At 47.3% G+C, this 18,847-nt stretch overlaps 1 protein-coding gene across 1 annotated transcript in view; it reads left to right on the top strand.

Moving 5' to 3' along the window:
* LOC144763934 (dynein regulatory complex protein 1-like) overlaps positions 1–18,847 on the top strand; it is a 907,472-nt gene that overhangs the window by 851,015 nt on the left and 37,610 nt on the right. Inside the window, exon 16 of the mRNA XM_078649981.1 lies at positions 14,720–14,822. Coding sequence (XP_078506107.1) covers positions 14,720–14,822 — 103 coding nt within the window. The remainder of the gene's footprint in view (positions 1–14,719; positions 14,823–18,847) is intronic.

The following is an 18,847-nucleotide window of genomic DNA, read 5'->3' as shown; positions in this document are numbered from 1 at the left end:
ACGGCTCTCCAACGGAGGAACAACCGCGGCTCACCACAACCGGACGAATTGCCGATTAAGCTTCCTCCGCGTATCCACACGAAGAAAAACAAAACTTTTCCTTACAGTCAGGAATGGACAAGAAATAAGTTCATCACGAAAACCAGGAGCGCAGAGATCAGATCGACAGAATCCAAAATATCCAACAAGATGAACAGGAAGTTTCCTCCTATATAGAACCGCCCCTCACCAGGCGCTAAGCATTTTGGGACATGTAGTTGTTCCCATCAGTGATGACACCCAGCAGGATGACTATGTTCTGAGGCGCTCATTGGAAACCTAACAGTATGGCCCTAAAATCTACAAATGTCACTTGTTTGCTGGGTCGATATATCCATGCTTTGATGGATACTGTTAAACAGCTGTCTCCTAAGCTTCCTGAGGAGGACAGAAAGAATTTTAATGAGGTGATTTCTGACACTCAGGCTGCTGCTCGGAAGGTCATTCAAAGTGGTATGGACACAGCGGATTCAGTGGCTAGAGTCATGGGGTCTTCGATTGCCACCAGAAGAGCTCCCTGGCTGAAGACTTCCGAGTTCTCTGCGGATGTTGAGGCTGCTTTAATGGATTTGCCCTTTGATGACTCAGGCCTTTTCGGGAAGAAAGCTGATGCTGCATTGGAAAGGTTCAAGGACAGCAGAGCTTTAGGTTTGCAAACTAGAGGATCTGTGGGCAAAAGATATAGGGGCTTTGGAAGATCTTCTTTTCCTCCCTACAAGCAATCACAGCAACAGCAGCAGCAACAAAATCCGTTGTATAAATCTTACAGAGGAAAACAAAGGGGTCGTTCTCGAGGACGTCAGGTCTCCTCCTCCTCTTCCTCTTCCTCTTCCCACCCCCCTCCTACTACAGCAAAGCAGCCCTAGATCCGCCATTCCGGATCATGCGAGTCCTGTAGGGGGTCGGCTTACCTATTTTCTATGGGTTTGGGAATCGGTCACATCGGACCTTTGGGTTCTCAATCTTGTAGAGAATGGGTATGCACTTCCCTTTCGGGAATTCCCTCCGAATTACCCTCCTTGCCAAGGTTTTTGATCGGAGGACCATCTGCTACTTCTGCAGGAGGAAGTCCTGGCATTGTTGAGAAAGGGTGCGATAGAGGTGGTTCCGGAGCAAGAAAGGGGTCAGGGATGCTACTCCCGGTATTTCCTGATCCCCAAGAAGGATGGCAGACTTCGTCCAATCCTGGATCTCAGAATCTTGAACCTTTACCTGAAGCAGGAGAAGTTCAAGATGCTCACCCTTGCGCAGGTTCTTCAAGCGCTGCTGGAAGAAGACTGGATGGTGTTGATCGACTTGCAGGATGCATATTTTCACATCCCAATCCTGAAGTCGCACAGGAAGTATTTCCGTTTTATGGTGGGATAGCAGCATTACCAGTTTGTGGTCCTTCCGTTTGGTCTTACTACTGTGCCTCGAGTCTTCACCAAGGTGATGGCTGTGGTGGCAGCACATCTCAGAAGATCAGGGATTCCAGTATTCCCTTATCTGGACGATTGGCTGATCAAGGTGGAATCTCCAGAAAAAGTGCTCCATCATCTGCAAGTCACAACTCAGTTGTTGTACAGGTTCGGTTGTTACTGCCAGAGGATTCTGTTCGCCACGAACCTTTTGCTGACTCCTGCAACGCACCACGGACCCGCCCGCCTGTCTCCCGCTGCCCGGCTGCTCTTCTGCCATCTAGAGCGGGGCCACCGAGAGGAGACCGGCGAGGGGCGGACAACATCACCCAGCAGCCCTTGCGGGGATCCGTGTCACCTGTAAGCGCCAGGAGGCGCTTAAAAACGTCATTAGCCCCATTGAGTGGGGGAACCTTTCTAGCGCTTGTTACTGCCAGAGGATTCTGTTCGCCACAAACCTTTTGCTGACTCCTGCAACGCACCACGGACCCGCCCGCCTGTCTCCCGCTGCCCGGCTGCTCTTCTGCCATCTAGAGCGGGGCCACCGAGAGGAGACCGGCGCGGGGCGGACCACATCACCCAGCAGCCCTTGCGGGGATCCGTGTCACCTGTAAGCGCCAGGAGGCGCTTAAAAACGTCATTAGCCCCGTCTCGCCGGACGCCGGGCGAAGCCCGGGCCAAGGGCGGGCCCGTCCTAACCCGGAAGAGACTGGACTGGGCCCCCCCTCTAACAGCTCATACAAGGTAATTTCCATATGCTGCCTGGGTTATTGGTATAGACCCATCTTACCTAGACAGGTAATTATTATAACCTAAAATATACGAGACCAAAGTTGGCCATCTAGTCCCTCTCAAATTACTGCTGGAACACCTTGCCCCAATATAAATGTCGCCGAGAGGAACTAGAAGTAAAACTCTCCAAAATATGGCTAAAACCGTGGGTCCAATAGACCAATTTATTTCCAAAGCCAATCAAACTATCGATCAGGGTATAATACTACTAGATCGCCGAGTATCATACGATCTGGCACAAGCAAGACGATCGTCGTTGGGACCCCTGATGTTAGCGCAAACACCTCTAACTCAACCGGAGAAGGTAGCGGCTCCGGAAACACGCGCGGACATCCATGGTATCCCAAATCTGGTTGATCTGTCCGCATCTCTGTCATTGTTGGACTCGCAATTGACCCAGACGCTTGAAAAAACGCCTGATATTTTTTCGAGTCCTCGCTCACAGGATCCTGACCCCGACCAGAACGCACAAAGGGGACTAAGGGAGGGAGCAATATCGAAACAGAAAAGCACAACTAACAATAACCAAACAGATATTCAAGCTCCAAAAACAAGTAATCTACAAAATATGCCACGCCCTAAGAAACATAGAGCGGGAAACAAAACAAAAGGGCAAAGGCAGGAAAACTATACTTCTAACGAGTCCAAAGCAGACAACAGTGCACTTAATTCCCATCGCACTGTTGTGGATCTGAGTGTGAATGACAGTAAAGATGACAGCGCTCATAAGGAGGATTTATGCTCTGATCTGTACGAAGGCTATCAAACATGCGAGTCAGATCACCACCTGATGGCTCGCATAGCTGAACTAATAAAACATCAGTTACAGCCCATCCAAAGAAGCCTGGCAGTCATAGAGAAGCAAATAGCAGTACTAGCCACCACTCTAAAAAATCCAACAAATGTAAAGAATTTAGGGCTGACAAATCCTGGAGGTCCAAAAAATAAGACTGTGAACATCATACCAGGACAATCCTCCAAAAATGTCCCTAACACAACTAACGCGCCTACTACCAAGACAGGAGGCATGGCCAATAACTCGACTAAGGGCCCTGCAACTCCAACAATTAAGCCCCCCAAAAGCTCTCCACGAAAGTGACAGATTCGGAGAAAAACCCACCCCCAACACACATTCCCTCAAAATCACTCCCAACAAATACCCCACACCACGAACGTTCACAGAGACATAACACTCAAGGAGATCGGATAAAGAAGGTGTGGACCAAGCCTGTGAACCTCCCTCCTGAAGCAACTCCGTTCGTAGTTATTCTTACAGGGGTGCCTGAGCTGAGTCACGACACAGAGGAACCAACCTGGTCCCTGCTAAACAAAGTTTGGCATTGGTTGAATGTCAACAGACCAAACCCGCAAAATTATGTCAACAGAATCATTACAGCACGAAGGGCCCCATGGATAGGACACCAACAAAAAACAATCCCAGGTGATTGTGTTATAGTTAACTTTGAAAATCCTCAGGTAGTGGACCACATTTGCTCCTGGGATACACTGGACAAGAATGGAGGCATAAATACCAAGCGTCTATCCATTTTATACCCCCGACACCCCACTATCTTGAAGCCTCAAATTGGTCCCCTAATTGGTCCTGGATTCAGCCAGATAACGGACAAAGGGGCTGGAATCAGGGAGGATGGGGGCATGAAAGCAGGGACTGGGCTGATTGGAAAAGTAATGGCAGGAGAGCTCAACCACAAAGGGTACCTTGGGGTGGAATATCAACCTTTAACAGCTATAGCTGTTTAGAGATGGTCGATTGACCATCATCACAAAGAGTGCATAAAATGCCTAGCCTAGTAAACTCAGGAGACACAATAATAAACACATCAGAAAGCCCTATGAATAACTGTTTGCATGAGGGATGTTGTACACCAGCTAAAAGATCAGTTGGATCAAACAACTCAACTGCTCATCCAATTATGGTGGATTTAACACATGAGCTCTCTGCCTCTACGGAGGATGTTACTGGTACTGTTCTTCCTACAGAAAGCAATCCACAGGCACTGGGAAATACTCTAAAACTGAAACCCGAAGTACAACTAAGTCGCCCTGGAGATAATAGTATCCAGAGTACGGCATTAACTGCCATAAGTTCCAACCCACAATTAAGGTTACTATTTTGGAATGTGACGGGCTTAGCCTCCAAACACTCGGAAAATAGTTTCCTCTATTTGGCAAATTCTAGTAATCTAATATGCCTCCAGGAAACCTGGCTTAACGACCCCATTCACCTCCTGGGTTACAAAACATATTTTTCCGCAGCCATAAGATCTAATGCAGGTAGGAGCAAGGGAGGGCTAGTAACATATGTTTCAAACCTCTGGCCCTGTTGTGAAATAATCCCCTTAAAGCTAGACCAGAGCTACCAGCTCATTATTCTCCGTAGAAGTAACCAAGTGGTCTACACGATCATCAATTTTTATAACAATTTGATTCCATCTGACTTAATCATGGTCCTAAGTGAGATTTCCCACCTGGTACATGATCTTGCAACAAAATATGCAAAAGAATCCCACACAGTAGTCTGGGGAGGAGATTTTAACCTGCACTTATGCGACAAGAGCGATACCCCTAATTGTGGGATCATTGATGAAGATGGAAATTGTCTAACCCATTTTACACATACACCTGAGGGTAACAACTTGCAGACGATGATGGTCGATCTGGATATGGGGTTCGCCAATAAACTAAAAACACCTGTAACTGAATTCACGCCAACCTTCCATGGCAGGGGCCTTAAAACCCTGATAGACTATGTTCTAGTCTCTACCAACAAAGCTGCAAACATCAAGACCTTTGAAGTACTTAACAATGCACTCAGTGACCATTCCCCCATTAGTATGACACTTCAGGAATCGAAAACACAGAATAGAGGAGATAAGGCCCATCTAAGCTTGCTATATCAACAGACATTGACATTGGACAGACTAAATGGTTTCACATTAAAATGGGCCAAACTAGACCAGGAAGCCATAACCACCAAAATAGTAAAATCAAGCAGAAGCGCGATGGAAAGATGCCTAGATCCCTCTACAACCTCAATTGAGATTCTGGCCAGTTATAGTGACATTGTTGAAAACATTGGAAAAAAACTAACTAGAGACTGTAAGCAAAATAAGAGCACTAGAAAGGGATGGTTTAGTACAGAATGTACGAAAGCTCATACCAATTTAAAGAAGGCTTTAGCCAAAATAGAGAGAGACAAAGTGGAGATCATAGAATTAAGGAAGGTCTATGCGCTCGCACTGCGAAACAGGAAAAAGGAACTACGAGCAAACTTATGGGCCCAACTACAGAAAAGCAGTACCCTAAAGGATAGCGCAGCCTTCTGGCAGATAGTTAAATCTCCTCTCCTAACAGACAAAGTGGATGAGCCATCCCGAGACGTCGCTATCGATTCAGGAAAATGGGTGCAACACTTCTCTGAGGTGTTTAGTAGGCAAGAAATCCCTGAAACAGAACATCTAGAATCTCTGATCCCAGTAAAATATCCACTAGCCCTTCACTTTACACTAAATGAGATAGAGAAGGCAATAAAAACTGCTAAATCTGGAAAGGCAGCAGGACCGGATTTGGTCCCTGTGGACCTTTTTAAACATAATCCAGACCTGTGGTCCCCGTTACTCACTAACGTATTGAACGCGGCCAAAAAGGTTGGCCTGATTGATTCTTGGTCGTCCTTTATACTGGTCCCCATCTTTAAAAAGGGTGACAGAGACAGTCCTGCCTGTTACCGTCCCATCTCACTCCTGGATTCGCTCGGGAAGATGGCTGGGCGCATTCTTCTCGACCGCCTCCAGGAGTGGATGAATGATCATGGGACAATTTCTGACTTGCAATACGGGTTCAGGGCAGGATTGAGTACGGTGGACCAGGCCTTAAATTTGACACTATTGGCCGGAAAGTACGTGGAGGCAAAAGGCACTTCTATACATATGGTATATGTGGATTTAACAGCGGCCTTTGACTGCATTATCCACTCAAGGCTCTGGACAATTATGCTGCAAATGGGAATTGACCTTTCAATAGTAAATTTCCTTCGAGAACTATATTCAGGAGCAACTGGAAGAGTGAGATTTGGGACAGGAGGCCAACTAACTGATACATTTCAGATTGAGAAGGGGGTCAGACAAGGGTGTGTGCTGGCCCCTTTCTTATTCACCCTTTACACTAATGGCCTAGAGGCTACTATGTTAGAGGGTGCAGAAGATCTTCCAGCAGCCGGTCGTCGGCAGATACCAGCCTTATTATATGCCGACGACGTGGACACTATGCAGACTCTTGTGAACATTGCAAGAATCTTTCTAGGAGAACCCTCAAGGACAGAGAGAGGCTAAGGATTTATGGCCTCTCTGAAAGAGGTATGTCTCCTAAGAGGCAGAAAAAAAGAAGGCCGCGATCGACGTCGAGAGAAGTCCCGACTTGTTCACCTCGGTGTCGGGATCGGCGTCGAAGCGTCCAGCGGCGACGAAGACGGTGTCGAGGACAAGTCATCTTCCTTCGACGACGAAGACTTCAGCGTCGAGATCCAAGGAACATCCGCCGGCGCCAACCGGGCAACGTTCTGCGTCAAGGGAGAGGTCTCCGTTGACGCATAGGAGCTCAACGTCGAGACAGCCGTCGTTGACGCCACATCACAGGCTTTAGAAGGCGAGGCTTTCTCCGTCGACGCCTAGTCAACAGCGTTCGACGTCGAGGCATACTCATTCGGTGTCGCACCACCGGCGCTCGACGTCGAGACACACTCTGTTGTCGCCTCATCACCGGCACTCGACGGCGAGACACACTCCGTCGACGCCTCATCACCGGCACTCGATGTCGAGGCAGTCTCCGTCTACGCCACACCACCGGCACTAGACATTGAAGCATCCTCCGTTGACGTCAAAGCATCGACTCTCGACGTCGAGTCATATGTCGTCGACTTCTCAACACCGAAGTCCGACGCAGATCCCCAGGGCAGCAGAGACAGATCCCCAGGGTAGCAGAGACCCAGAGGCGTTCGACATCGAGCCATAGATCTCCGCAAGGGGAGGTTCAACTATCCTCGGCACAGCTCCCAACAATGGTGGCGAGGCCGGTACTGCCCAGGTCCTCGTCGACCCAGAAAACTACGACGTCGAATCTACCACCTCCGTCGTCAGGTCACAGACCGCTGTCGCAGCAGAGATCCCCACAGTCGGTGTCAGCGGCAGAAGGAAAGAGGGCCTCAGAGAGACGCTCCAGGTCTAGCGAGCACTCTCATGGCAGCAGGAGCCTTCCAGCTAAAAGGAAGAGGGGTCCAGCGGATCAGGCATCACAGGGCCGCTCAAGATCCCCCTCTAGGGGCCCTTCCAGAGACATTTCTCCTCCAGTGAGCCTTTCATCATCCTCTTCAGGCTCTCGTTCTTCTCACCGGAATAGGTCACCAGAGGTAGAGATATATTCCTCGGACAGTGAAAGGTCCTGGAATTCTCCTGCGCATTCACCGCATGAACGGAGGAGATCACCTCCGCCAACAAGTCCGCCTGTGAGGAGAGATACTCAGAAGTCACCAAGATGGTACAGGCCTCTTCATCACTGGGTGCCAGACAAGGAAACAGCGGCCAGGCTGGCAACAGATCTAGACAGACCAGTGTTCAGGCCCAGAGAACGATCGCACACTCCGATGCACTCCAGCAGAAGGAGGTCCAGGTCTAGGAGCAGAAGAAGGGAACGTAAATCTTCGACTTCTTCCTCTTCCCCTACTCGGTCTCATAGGGATTATTCTCCGACCTTGACTGACAGTCCTCCATCGAGAATATCTCCAGTGGACGACATCTTTACCTTCCAAGACGTCTTGGGCAGAGGGGCTCTTAAGCTGGGAGTTCCTATGACAACTCACTAGACCAAAACCTCAGTCATTTTCGAGACTTTGCATCACAGGTCTGCGCCCAAACCGTCTGCTACCCTTGGTTCCGGGGATTATAGAACCGGTTATGGAGGTCTTCTTCACGCCAGCGACAATAAAGGCTGCCCCAGCGAGGATCCTCAAGAAGTACCACTCGCCAGAGGAGGATCCACTCTTCCTCAGGGCCGATCCACCACCAGACTCTATCATCATCGCAGCTGCGAGAAAATCCCATGCCGTAGCCGCATCCTCCACAGTGCCTCCTGATAAGGAGAGAAAATTGCACGATTCATGGGGAAGAAGAGCCTGCAACACCTCAGCCTCACTCCTGAAAGCGCTTCTGGGCCGCTATGATAGGTCCCTGTGGGATTCTCTGAAGCGGTTCATCGAGAAACTTCCGCAAGAGGATCGGAAGGACTTTGAGGAGATTCTTTTGGAGGGCAGCCAAGTCTCCAACCAAATCATCACCGCTGCAGCGGATGGAGCGACCCTCTCAGCGGATGTATGACATTACAACGCATGCTTTTACATCGCATGCTTTTACAACGCATACCATTACAACGCATAATGCTTTTAGGCGCTGGATAGTGAATTGTTTAATTTACTATTCCAAATCCAGTCCCCGTGGATAGTAGGAAAGGTGTTGGATAGTACATTAAACACATTCCCTATCCTAGAGCGCCCCCAGCACAATGCGTTGTAATGGTTTGCCTTGTAAAAGTTGCATCGTAAAGGCACTGCGTGGTAAAAGTTGCGTTGTAAAGGATGTTTCCCCTCTCAGCGCATGGCTATGCTCACGGAGTGTGCGCAAGAAGGTCTTCCTGGTTATGTCTAACTGCATTGAAACCAGAAGCTCAGTCCCGGATCTTGAACTTGCCTTTTTCAGGAACATCATTGTTTGGGGCAAGTACTGATGAAGAGATGCAGCGGATGAAGGCAGAGTTAGACACTCTTAAAGCCATGGGGCTCGAAAAGAAGAAATACTTTCGAAAGAGGTTTCGCTCCTACAATAAAGGCTCTTCCAAGCAGAGGGTTCAAATCCCTCGGTGGCAGAAGGGTCAGGACCAACTGGGGCAGCAGAAGTCTCAATATAGAAGCAGGCGTAATTCCAGAGGCGTTGGAAATCAGCACCAGGGCAACAATTCCAACAAAGCCCAATCCAAGCCATGAGTTCTTTCTTTCCTCAGCGCCGTTAACCACTCCAGTGGAGGGAAGCATCGCGCATCATATAGAAGAGTGGCATTACAAAAGATCGCTGGGTGTTAGCTACACTTCAGAATGGATACTGTCTTCGTTTCCAACATCTGCCTCCACCCGTTCCTCCAATGCCAACATCAAATCATCAGATGAACCTTCTGATTAAGCTGGGAGTTCCTATGACAACTCACTAGACCAAAACCTCAGTCATTTTCGAGACTTTGCATCACAGGTCTGCGCCCAAACCGTCTGCTACCCTTGGTTCCGGGGATTATAGAACCGGTTATGGAGGTCTTCTTCACGCCAGCGACAATAAAGGCTGCCCCAGCGAGGATCCTCAAGAAGTACCACTCGCCAGAGGAGGATCCACTCTTCCTCAGGGCCGATCCACCACCAGACTCTATCATCATCGCAGCTGCGAGAAAATCCCATGCCGTAGCCGCATCCTCCACAGTGCCTCCTGATAAGGAGAGAAAATTGCACGATTCATGGGGAAGAAGAGCCTGCAACACCTCAGCCTCACTCCTGAAAGCGCTTCTGGGCCGCTATGATAGGTCCCTGTGGGATTCTCTGAAGCGGTTCATCGAGAAACTTCCGCAAGAGGATCGGAAGGACTTTGAGGAGATTCTTTTGGAGGGCAGCCAAGTCTCCAACCAAATCATCACCGCTGCAGCGGATGGAGCGACCCTCTCAGCGGATGTATGACATTACAACGCATGCTTTTACATCGCATGCTTTTACAACGCTGTTTTTACAACGCATACCATTACAACGCATAATGCTTTTAGGCGCTGGATAGTGAATTGTTTAATTTACTATTCCAAATCCAGTCCCCGTGGATAGTAGGAAAGGTGTTGGATAGTACATTAAACACATTCCCTATCCTAGAGCGCCCCCAGCACAATGCGTTGTAATGGTTTGCCTTGTAAAAGTTGCATCGTAAAGGCACTGCGTGGTAAAAGTTGCGTTGTAAAGGATGTTTCCCCTCTCAGCGCATGGCTATGCTCACGGAGTGTGCGCAAGAAGGTCTTCCTGGTTATGTCTAACTGCATTGAAACCAGAAGCTCAGTCCCGGATCTTGAACTTGCCTTTTTCAGGAACATCATTGTTTGGGGCAAGTACTGATGAAGAGATGCAGCGGATGAAGGCAGAGTTAGACACTCTTAAAGCCATGGGGCTCGAAAAGAAGAAATACTTTCGAAAGAGGTTTCGCTCCTACAATAAAGGCTCTTCCAAGCAGAGGGTTCAAATCCCTCGGTGGCAGAAGGGTCAGGACCAACTGGGGCAGCAGAAGTCTCAATATAGAAGCAGGCGTAATTCCAGAGGCGTTGGAAATCAGCACCAGGGCAACAATTCCAACAAAGCCCAATCCAAGCCATGAGTTCTTTCTTTCCTCAGCGCCGTTAACCACTCCAGTGGAGGGAAGCATCGCGCATCATATAGAAGAGTGGCATTACAAAAGATCGCTGGGTGTTAGCTACACTTCAGAATGGATACTGTCTTCGTTTCCAACATCTGCCTCCACCCGTTCCTCCAATGCCAACATCAAATCATCAGATGAACGTTCTGAAAAAAGATGTGGCAATCCTCCTCGAAAAGTCAGCCATCGAGAGGGTGCCAATCTCTCAAAGGGGGAAAGGAGTGTATTCTCGGTATTTTCTAGTCAGAAAAAGGGCCAGAAAGCAGAATACAGACCCATTCTGGACTTGAGAACACTCAATCTGTACGTCAAGAAAGAAAGGTTTCGCATGTTGGCGCTTCATCAAATATATCCACATCTCAGGAGAGGAGATTGGATGTGTTCGCTGGACCTACAAGATGCATATTTTCATGTACCGATAGCTCACGATCACAGAAGATTCCTTCGGTTCCGGGTGGGGACCTCTCACTACCAGTTCAAAGTCCTCCCGTTCGGGTTGAAGTCAGCACCCCGAGTAGTGTGTCGCAGTGGTAGCGGCCGCTCTAAGCCGCAGGGGTGTCTTCGTGTATCCATACCAGGATGACTGGCTGTTGAAAGGTCCTTCCCCAGACACTGTAAGAAATCAATTTCTTAGCTGCATCCACCTCTTTCACCGGTTGGGGCTGCATGTGAACTTCAACAAGTCAATCTCACAGCCTAAGCAGAAGATACATTTCCTAGAAGCTCTGCTAGACTCCCAAGTAGGAAAAGGGTTTCCTTCGGAGGAGAGACAGTGTTCCATAGCTCAGAAGTGTTAACTGGTGCTTCGCAGTAAGGACCTAAGGGTGCAAAAGATTGCCTCCCTGCTAGGGTTGATGGCATCCTGCATTTTCCTGGTCCTGAATGCCAGACTGCGAATGCGTCCTCTTCAGCAGGATCTGGAGGACAAGTGGGACCAGCAGTCAGCACGCTGGGACGACAAAATCACACTGTCAGACCCAGCACGAGCATCCATTCCTTGGTGGACGAAAAATAAAAATATGCAGGTCGGAATTCTGTTCCATTAACCTCCTCCTGCCCAGACGTTAATCACAGATGCCTCCTTGCAAGGATGGGGAGCACACATGGGTCATCTCCAGATGCAAGGGCTGTGGTCCCCCAAAGAGTGTACTTACCACATCAACATGTTGGAGTTGAGGGCAGTCCACCTAGCCCTCAAAGCGTTCCTTCCCTCGATTCAGGACTCATCAGTGTTAGTACAGACGGACAACACCACCACAATGTACTACCTGAACAAGCAGGGAGGAACACGCTCACGGACTCTTTCGCTGGAGGCCCAGAACATCTGGCATTTGCTTCTGGCTCGCAATCTGTCAGTCACAGCAGTCCACCTCCCAGGAGAACAGAATGTGAGGGCGGACGCTCTAAGCCGGCATTTCGAAGAAAGAGAAGACTGGGTTCTCAACGACGAAGTAGTCGAAGACATCTTCCAGTCTTGGGGTCGTCCCACCATAGACCTCTTCGCGGACGACGAAAACACCAAATGCCAAGACTTCGCTTCAAGATTCTATCACCCAGGATCGAAAGGGAATGCCCTTTTGATAGACTGGTCAGGGGAATTTGTGTACGCCTTTCCACCTCTTCCGCTGATCCTGAAGGTGATGAGCAAGCTGACGAACTCGTGCACAACGATGATCCTCATTGCACCCGATTGGCCGAGACAATGGTGGTACAGAGACCTTCTCCATCTGTCAGTGACCCCACACAGGAAGCTGCCATGCAGGCCGGACCTGTTATCCAAGATGAACGGGAAGATACATCATCCCAAGCTTCCGTCACTGAGCTTGGCAGCATGGCTCCTGAGGTCATACAATACGGCCACTTAGGACTTCCGCAAGACTGCATGTCCATCTTATAAGAGGCAAGACGTCCTTCCACAAGACATTCTTATGCATGCAAGTGGAAGCGCTTCTATATGTGGTGTATGCAGAACAATTGTCACCCTGTCAGGGGTCAGGAAGAGGTCATTCTCCCTTATTTATTGTATCTAGCGAAAGCAGGGTTGAGGTTTAATTCGATTAAGGTGCATTTAGCTGCTATAACAGCTTATAGGCGTTCACCTTCCCAACCTTCTTTTTTCCAGTTACAGGCAGTGAAGGATTTTCTACAGGGATTGAAAAAGGTTTATCCCCCAGTACGACCTCCGTCACCCCCATGGGAGTTGAACCTGGTGCTATCAAAATTGATGGGTCTACATTTTGAACCCATTCATAAAGCAACTTTGCAGCATATTTCGTGGAAGGCTGCTTTCTTGGTAGCGATCACGTCAGCTCGCAGGGTGAGCAAAATTCAAGCTCTCTGTTCCAAAGAGCCTTACACAGTGTTCCATCTGAATAGAGTAGTGTTGAGAACACATCCTTCTTTTCTGCCCAAGGTGGTATGAGACTTTCATGTAAACCATACCATCTCTTTGCCCACCTTCTTTCCCAATCCCTCCACACCAGCTGGGAGGGAATTACACTCTTTGGACCTGAAAAGAGTTCTAAAATGTTATCTTGATAAGTCCAAAACTATACGTAAGTCTGATCAGTTGTTTGTCAACTATGGATCGATGAGACCAGGTTGTGCAGCCTCAAAACGTTCTATCTCAAGGTGGATAGTTTCTTGTATTAAGCTTGCTTTTCAGTTGGCACAGAAGACCCTAGGGTTTTCTCCCAAGGAGCAATCTACCAGAGGGAAAGCGGCTACTATGGCTTTTCTTAATAATGTGCCCATGTCTGAGATTTGTAAGGCGGCGACCTGGAAGTCCGTCCATACATTTACCAGGCATTACTGTCTAGATTCAGACACTAGAGCAGATACGCAAGTAGGCCAGGCCTCCTTGTGGAATATGTTTAACAGCTGAGTGTGTCTGTTTCCAATTATCTTGGTTGGGTCATGTTGTCTGCTCATTTGCCTGCAGGTGGTTGGTTGGGTTGGTATTCTATTCAGTGCTTATGACTATTGATGAGGATCCCCTGGAAGAGAAGGATCAGTTACTTACCTGTAATCCTAGTTCTCTTCCAGGGGTATCCTCATCAAAGTCATAAGCAACCCACCCTCCTCCCCAGGCAAATGAGATGTGATCAATGCGTTCCTATTTTCTTGGTGAGCCCTGTCTTCAGGGTTATGCAAAGACCAACTGACCTAACTGTCACCCCTGAGGCATGATGAGAAGCCAGGGGTCATGGCTGCCTTAAAGGCACTGTGCCAGTTTTCTTTGTTGAAAATGGTTTCATTTCCTATGATATTGTTTTACAATGCAGCCTATGGGCTAACAATGTCTATTTATTAGCAATTATCAGAATTGCTGAGTGTTTTGCTCATTAAAACACAGAGTTCAAGGGCTATTTGACCTAATGTGTTTTTTGTGTCATTGCTAATTCAGTGCATGTATGAGTATTTACATTGTTTAGCCTCAGTTTTGGGGCTGCATGGGTGTGAGAAAAAATGATATATGTGCATACATATATGTGGAGCTATTTATATATGATTTGCATATATATTTTATATTATTTCCGGGGTCCCCGCACGTGGACGGGAATATTCAGTGCTTATGACTTTGATGAGGATACCCCTGGAAAAGAACTAGGATTAGCGGTAAGTAACTTATCCAAAAAGTGACGTTCAGTGGTGTAATCCCCTTGTAAATATGTCGCCTTGTTTTTTGTGAATTGCAGGAGAGACAGCCACGAAATCATTAGCAGGTCTGGCCTTCTGTCGGAAAAGGCTGCTGGGGGCTCTTAAACGTACTCTTTGATGGCACTTGCCAGGAGCCTGTGAAAGTGTGGCATAAAAATTATTTTTGCCCTCACTAAACTCTAAAGCTAACCATGACCTGACCAAACTATTGTACTTTCTTCTTTGAATTACATTGAGATAATTGCATAATATGCTCTTGTGGAAATATTTTTTCCCTTTTTGAATTACAATGTAATATAATGAAACCTTTTTCTCATTTAAACCTCGAAGTAACGTCTTGTTGGCGAGGTCGCAATTGCTGGATGAGACTGCGAGCTTGGGACAGCAGAACAATGAGCTTCAGCTACTACTTCAACAGTATCTCAACTCCAAGGTGAGAGCAAAGAGATGTCTGTCCATGAGGAAGCACTCCCATGCAATCCCGGAAGTGATCCCATGGAACTTTGAGCCTACTATAGAAAGTTACATCCTATATTCCTAATGACCTGTAAAAGTAAATACAACACATTGTGGAACCAATGCCCCTAAACAAGCTTGTATATTTCTGATTCAGAAATATATTAGTGCCTTTCGTAACTGTACAAATTTGCTACAGCTGCGACCGTCATTCAGAACTAGGTAATAACTGGTCAGAGGAAAGATGTCCCGTAATTGGGTTAAAAATGTATTCCACTTTGAATTATTGCGGATTCTCCTAGTCAGTTGTGAAGGATAGTCCTGATTTTCAGCGGTGGCTCCTCCCCAATGGCAGATGAGCGTTGCCCCACTGCCTAGCTCAGAGCCAGCAAATGAAAAATAAACCATGTTCTAGCATTGTTTTACTTTTAATTGGCCGGCTCTGAGCCAGTTTGTGTAGGGAGGGGTGGGGCCTGGGAGGAGGAGTGCTATGTGCACTCCCTAAGTGCGCATATGTATTTGGCCGGGCGTCTCAGGCCGGGCAAACACGCATGGGCAGTTAGGTTTATGCAGCCCAGCTGTATTGAACAGCCGGGCTGGAGAAACCCCACAGACTCCCTGTCCTGAGTGGAGCGTCTTTTCAGCCCACTCAGGCCAATCCCTGTGCTGCTTCCTTAGCAAGAGAGCAGCATGGGGATTGGATGGGTGTCTGTCACTTGGGCTGCTGGGACCAGGAAGAGGATGGGAGGTGCAATGCGGCAGGTGGCTTCAGGTAAGTTATTTCATGATATACAATTACTATAACACACCCCACGCTACCCCTCCTGCGTTCCCTCCACCCGACGCACCACCCTTTGTTTGTAGTGGCTGCCATTATTGCTTTTATTAAGGTCATGAGGCAAACATTATTTCTCATCTAACTGCTTTATTTACAGCAGTTTAACAAATAAACTACCTTTTCACACCCCACATAGTAGTATATCTAGGTTGTGGTGGATTCATAAAACTAATGTCTCTCCTGGGTTTACAGAGCAGAGGGTGCTTTCTGGGTATCCCATTTACCTTGTCATGCTCCGCAGATATAGCAGATCTATAAACTTTACCTGTTCTATAAGATTTAGGAATAGCTGCCAACGAGGCCAAAAATTTGAGAATCATAACTACATGCCCTGAAACGGGATTGTGATTCATTTCCTATTACAGCAATTCCAAGCTGAGCCATATGTTCCAATAATTCCCCTGGACCACAATGCTTCAATATACCCTGAAGCAACTTCTGAAATTCCTGACAACTTACCAAGTTCCCTGAGAGGTTCCAGGCTACTAACCCTAGTTTGCCCCTTTCCATCACATTGTGCACCTGACCCTGCAGATTTCTCAAGATCTATCAGTAACAATGGAAGACCCACTGATAATTCTAACATGAGAGGATGCCAAGTCTGTGACCTCCATGAAATAAAAACCATCACAACCTTTGCCTGTTGCCTGCGAAGCTTCATCAGACTTCTGGTATCAGAATGATGGGGGGAAATGCATAATGCGTTCCCCTTTGTGAAGAAGCAGGTACTCAAGCATAGCGTGAAACAGATTTATTGAAGTATATCTGTATATAAGAAAGTCCCATCCACCACAGCTGCCTGAATGTAACTGACCAGCACCTTTCTAACTTCACAATCTAAGTTCTACAGTTCTACATTCTGTTTCTACCTTACAATGGCAGGATACCACATCCCTGACCAGTCCTGCAGGAAAGCATCCAACGCTAGAGCTTCTGGGTTTGGTCTCCGGCTGAAAACATTGGGTAATTGCTTGCAAACCTTGATGCGAACAGGTCTATAGCGAAGGGACCGCAGAGGAGTTGTAATGATCTAAAAATGTTAACGTCCAATTACCACTCACTGTTGTCCAGAAGATTGTGCGAGTGCCAATGCGTTATAGAATTGCTCTGTCCCGGAAGGTATTCCTCTGTCAGAGAAATTTGATGTTGAAAACAGAAGGCCCATATTGTCTTGGCTATTTCTGTCAATGGTCTTGACCATGTTCCCACTGATTTGTTCACATAACTGACCGCTGGTAGATTGTACATGAGCAGGTGGATTGAGCATCTTGCCTTTCCTTTCGGAATAAGCCACCTCCCCAGCTTAGGTTGAATCCTCAGAAGAAGAGTCTTACGTTTCTTCACAAGAATGGATGTATCAGTATTATCTAGGAAGCAAATAGCTTGCTGAACATAGTTTGACACAACCTCAGGGTCCAACTCCTCCCCAGAAGCCTTTGCTTCCTTTGAGGTGCATAAGATTTTAGTGAGCAGACCAATAAATATACAGAACTTTGTCTTGCTATGAGGACCATGCTCTAATTACCTCTTTCTTTGAGTCTCTACCTTCTTTACTAAGAATGTATCAATCTTGGAATCTAACACAGGTGTTACTGCCACCTTGTTATATAAATGGACGGTCATGAGCAATCTGATAGAGACTTCAAGCCACAGATTACTTACCTTAGAATGGTAAACAACCTTTACAACGCAACTTTTACATCGCAGAGCCTTTACAACGCAACCATTACAACGCAAACTATTACAACGCATTGCTCTGGGGGGCGCTCTAGGATAGGGAATAGGTTAATTTACTATCCAATAACCTTCCCTAGTGTCCACGGGGACTGGAGTTGGAATAGTAAATTAAACTATTCACTATCCAGCACCCCAAAGCACTATGCGTTGTAATGGACTGCGTTGTAATACTTGCGTTGTAAAGGCATGCGATGTAAAAGCATGCGTTGTAATGTCATACATCCCCTTAGAATATTCCCTAGGCATCAGACTGGTTCTGGAATTTTTTAGCAGTCCCCTTGCGCACTGTAGGTGGTGCCATTCAGCTTGCATGGCGTCGGCTGTGTCATCCATGCAGGAAATTACATGTGCGGTGCCTATATAGCCATCGACCCAGCATGCTGACCTCAATTCCTATTTTCCCCCGCAATCAGTGCCGATCTGGATTGAGCTCGGCTCTGTTGCATTTTGACTGCCAGATTGTTTTGGCCCAAAAAGCTCAAGCAGGCCAATCCTATAACTTCTAACTCAGATCTATTCTTGCTCTCCTCACACCCTCACCTGTCTCACCAGCATTAGTGGCTGGTTCTGAGGCTTGTTTCCACTTCTTTGGTTAAGACCTCATATTGCACTGCTATAGCCGACACCGCTGTTGCTGGTCCAGTCCCCCGCCACTGCGCTTGGCTCGCTCATGGATACGGGTGGGCGCAAGTATAATTACCATTGATGAATGATCTATAGAGTGGATGGTTATCTTCCCTTACATGGGGGTTATTCACCAGGGTGCATGCTTTCATGTAGCCCTGTGTTTTGTTGATTTTGTTGGGGGTTTCTTTTGAAATCCATGTCTGGTATTAACATACAATTTGATGTTTCTTCTTTATTAATGTTTCAAAGATTTTTGTACTTTTTTTGGCACACTGTTTCCACAATGTTTCTATGGTGGCTCCGCATTCTGGTGCGGAAGGTTTCACAGAAGAAACTGACGTCCGTGCGCCGGAGGGGACATTTATGGCTCCACTGATGTCATGACCGGAGTCAACATGATCAAGGATCAATACAATGCCGCTGCCCGGCTCACAGAGGTAATGCTGAAAAATTTCCAGACCTAGAGTGGTGCCTGGGGAGAATTCAAAAGTTAATGAATCTGCAGTTAGACTGTGTCGCTACCAGATATTACGTTACCAAAGATAAGTAACTTTTACTATTATGCATGTTTCGAACTGTGCTTGTTAGAAGGATTGACATCACACTTCACATATAGCTAGTGTTTTTCTTTCACTTTGCTTTCCTAGAAAGTTACACACTGGAGAGAACAATATTTCAAGTTACTTCACAAAATCTAAGGCCAAAGATGATGAGTAGCCTACTAGAAAACTTGCTAGAAAAGGTTACTTCTCTTGTAGGGGATTTCCATGTATAGTCATAAGGACTTGAATAATGCCGCC

Source organism: Lissotriton helveticus, chromosome 6, assembly GCF_964261635.1.
Source record: "Lissotriton helveticus chromosome 6, aLisHel1.1, whole genome shotgun sequence".
NCBI classification, from domain to species: Eukaryota; Metazoa; Chordata; class Amphibia; order Caudata; family Salamandridae; genus Lissotriton; species Lissotriton helveticus.
Note: the sequence above shows the minus strand (reverse complement) of the source record. Positions and strands in the feature narration are given on the sequence as shown.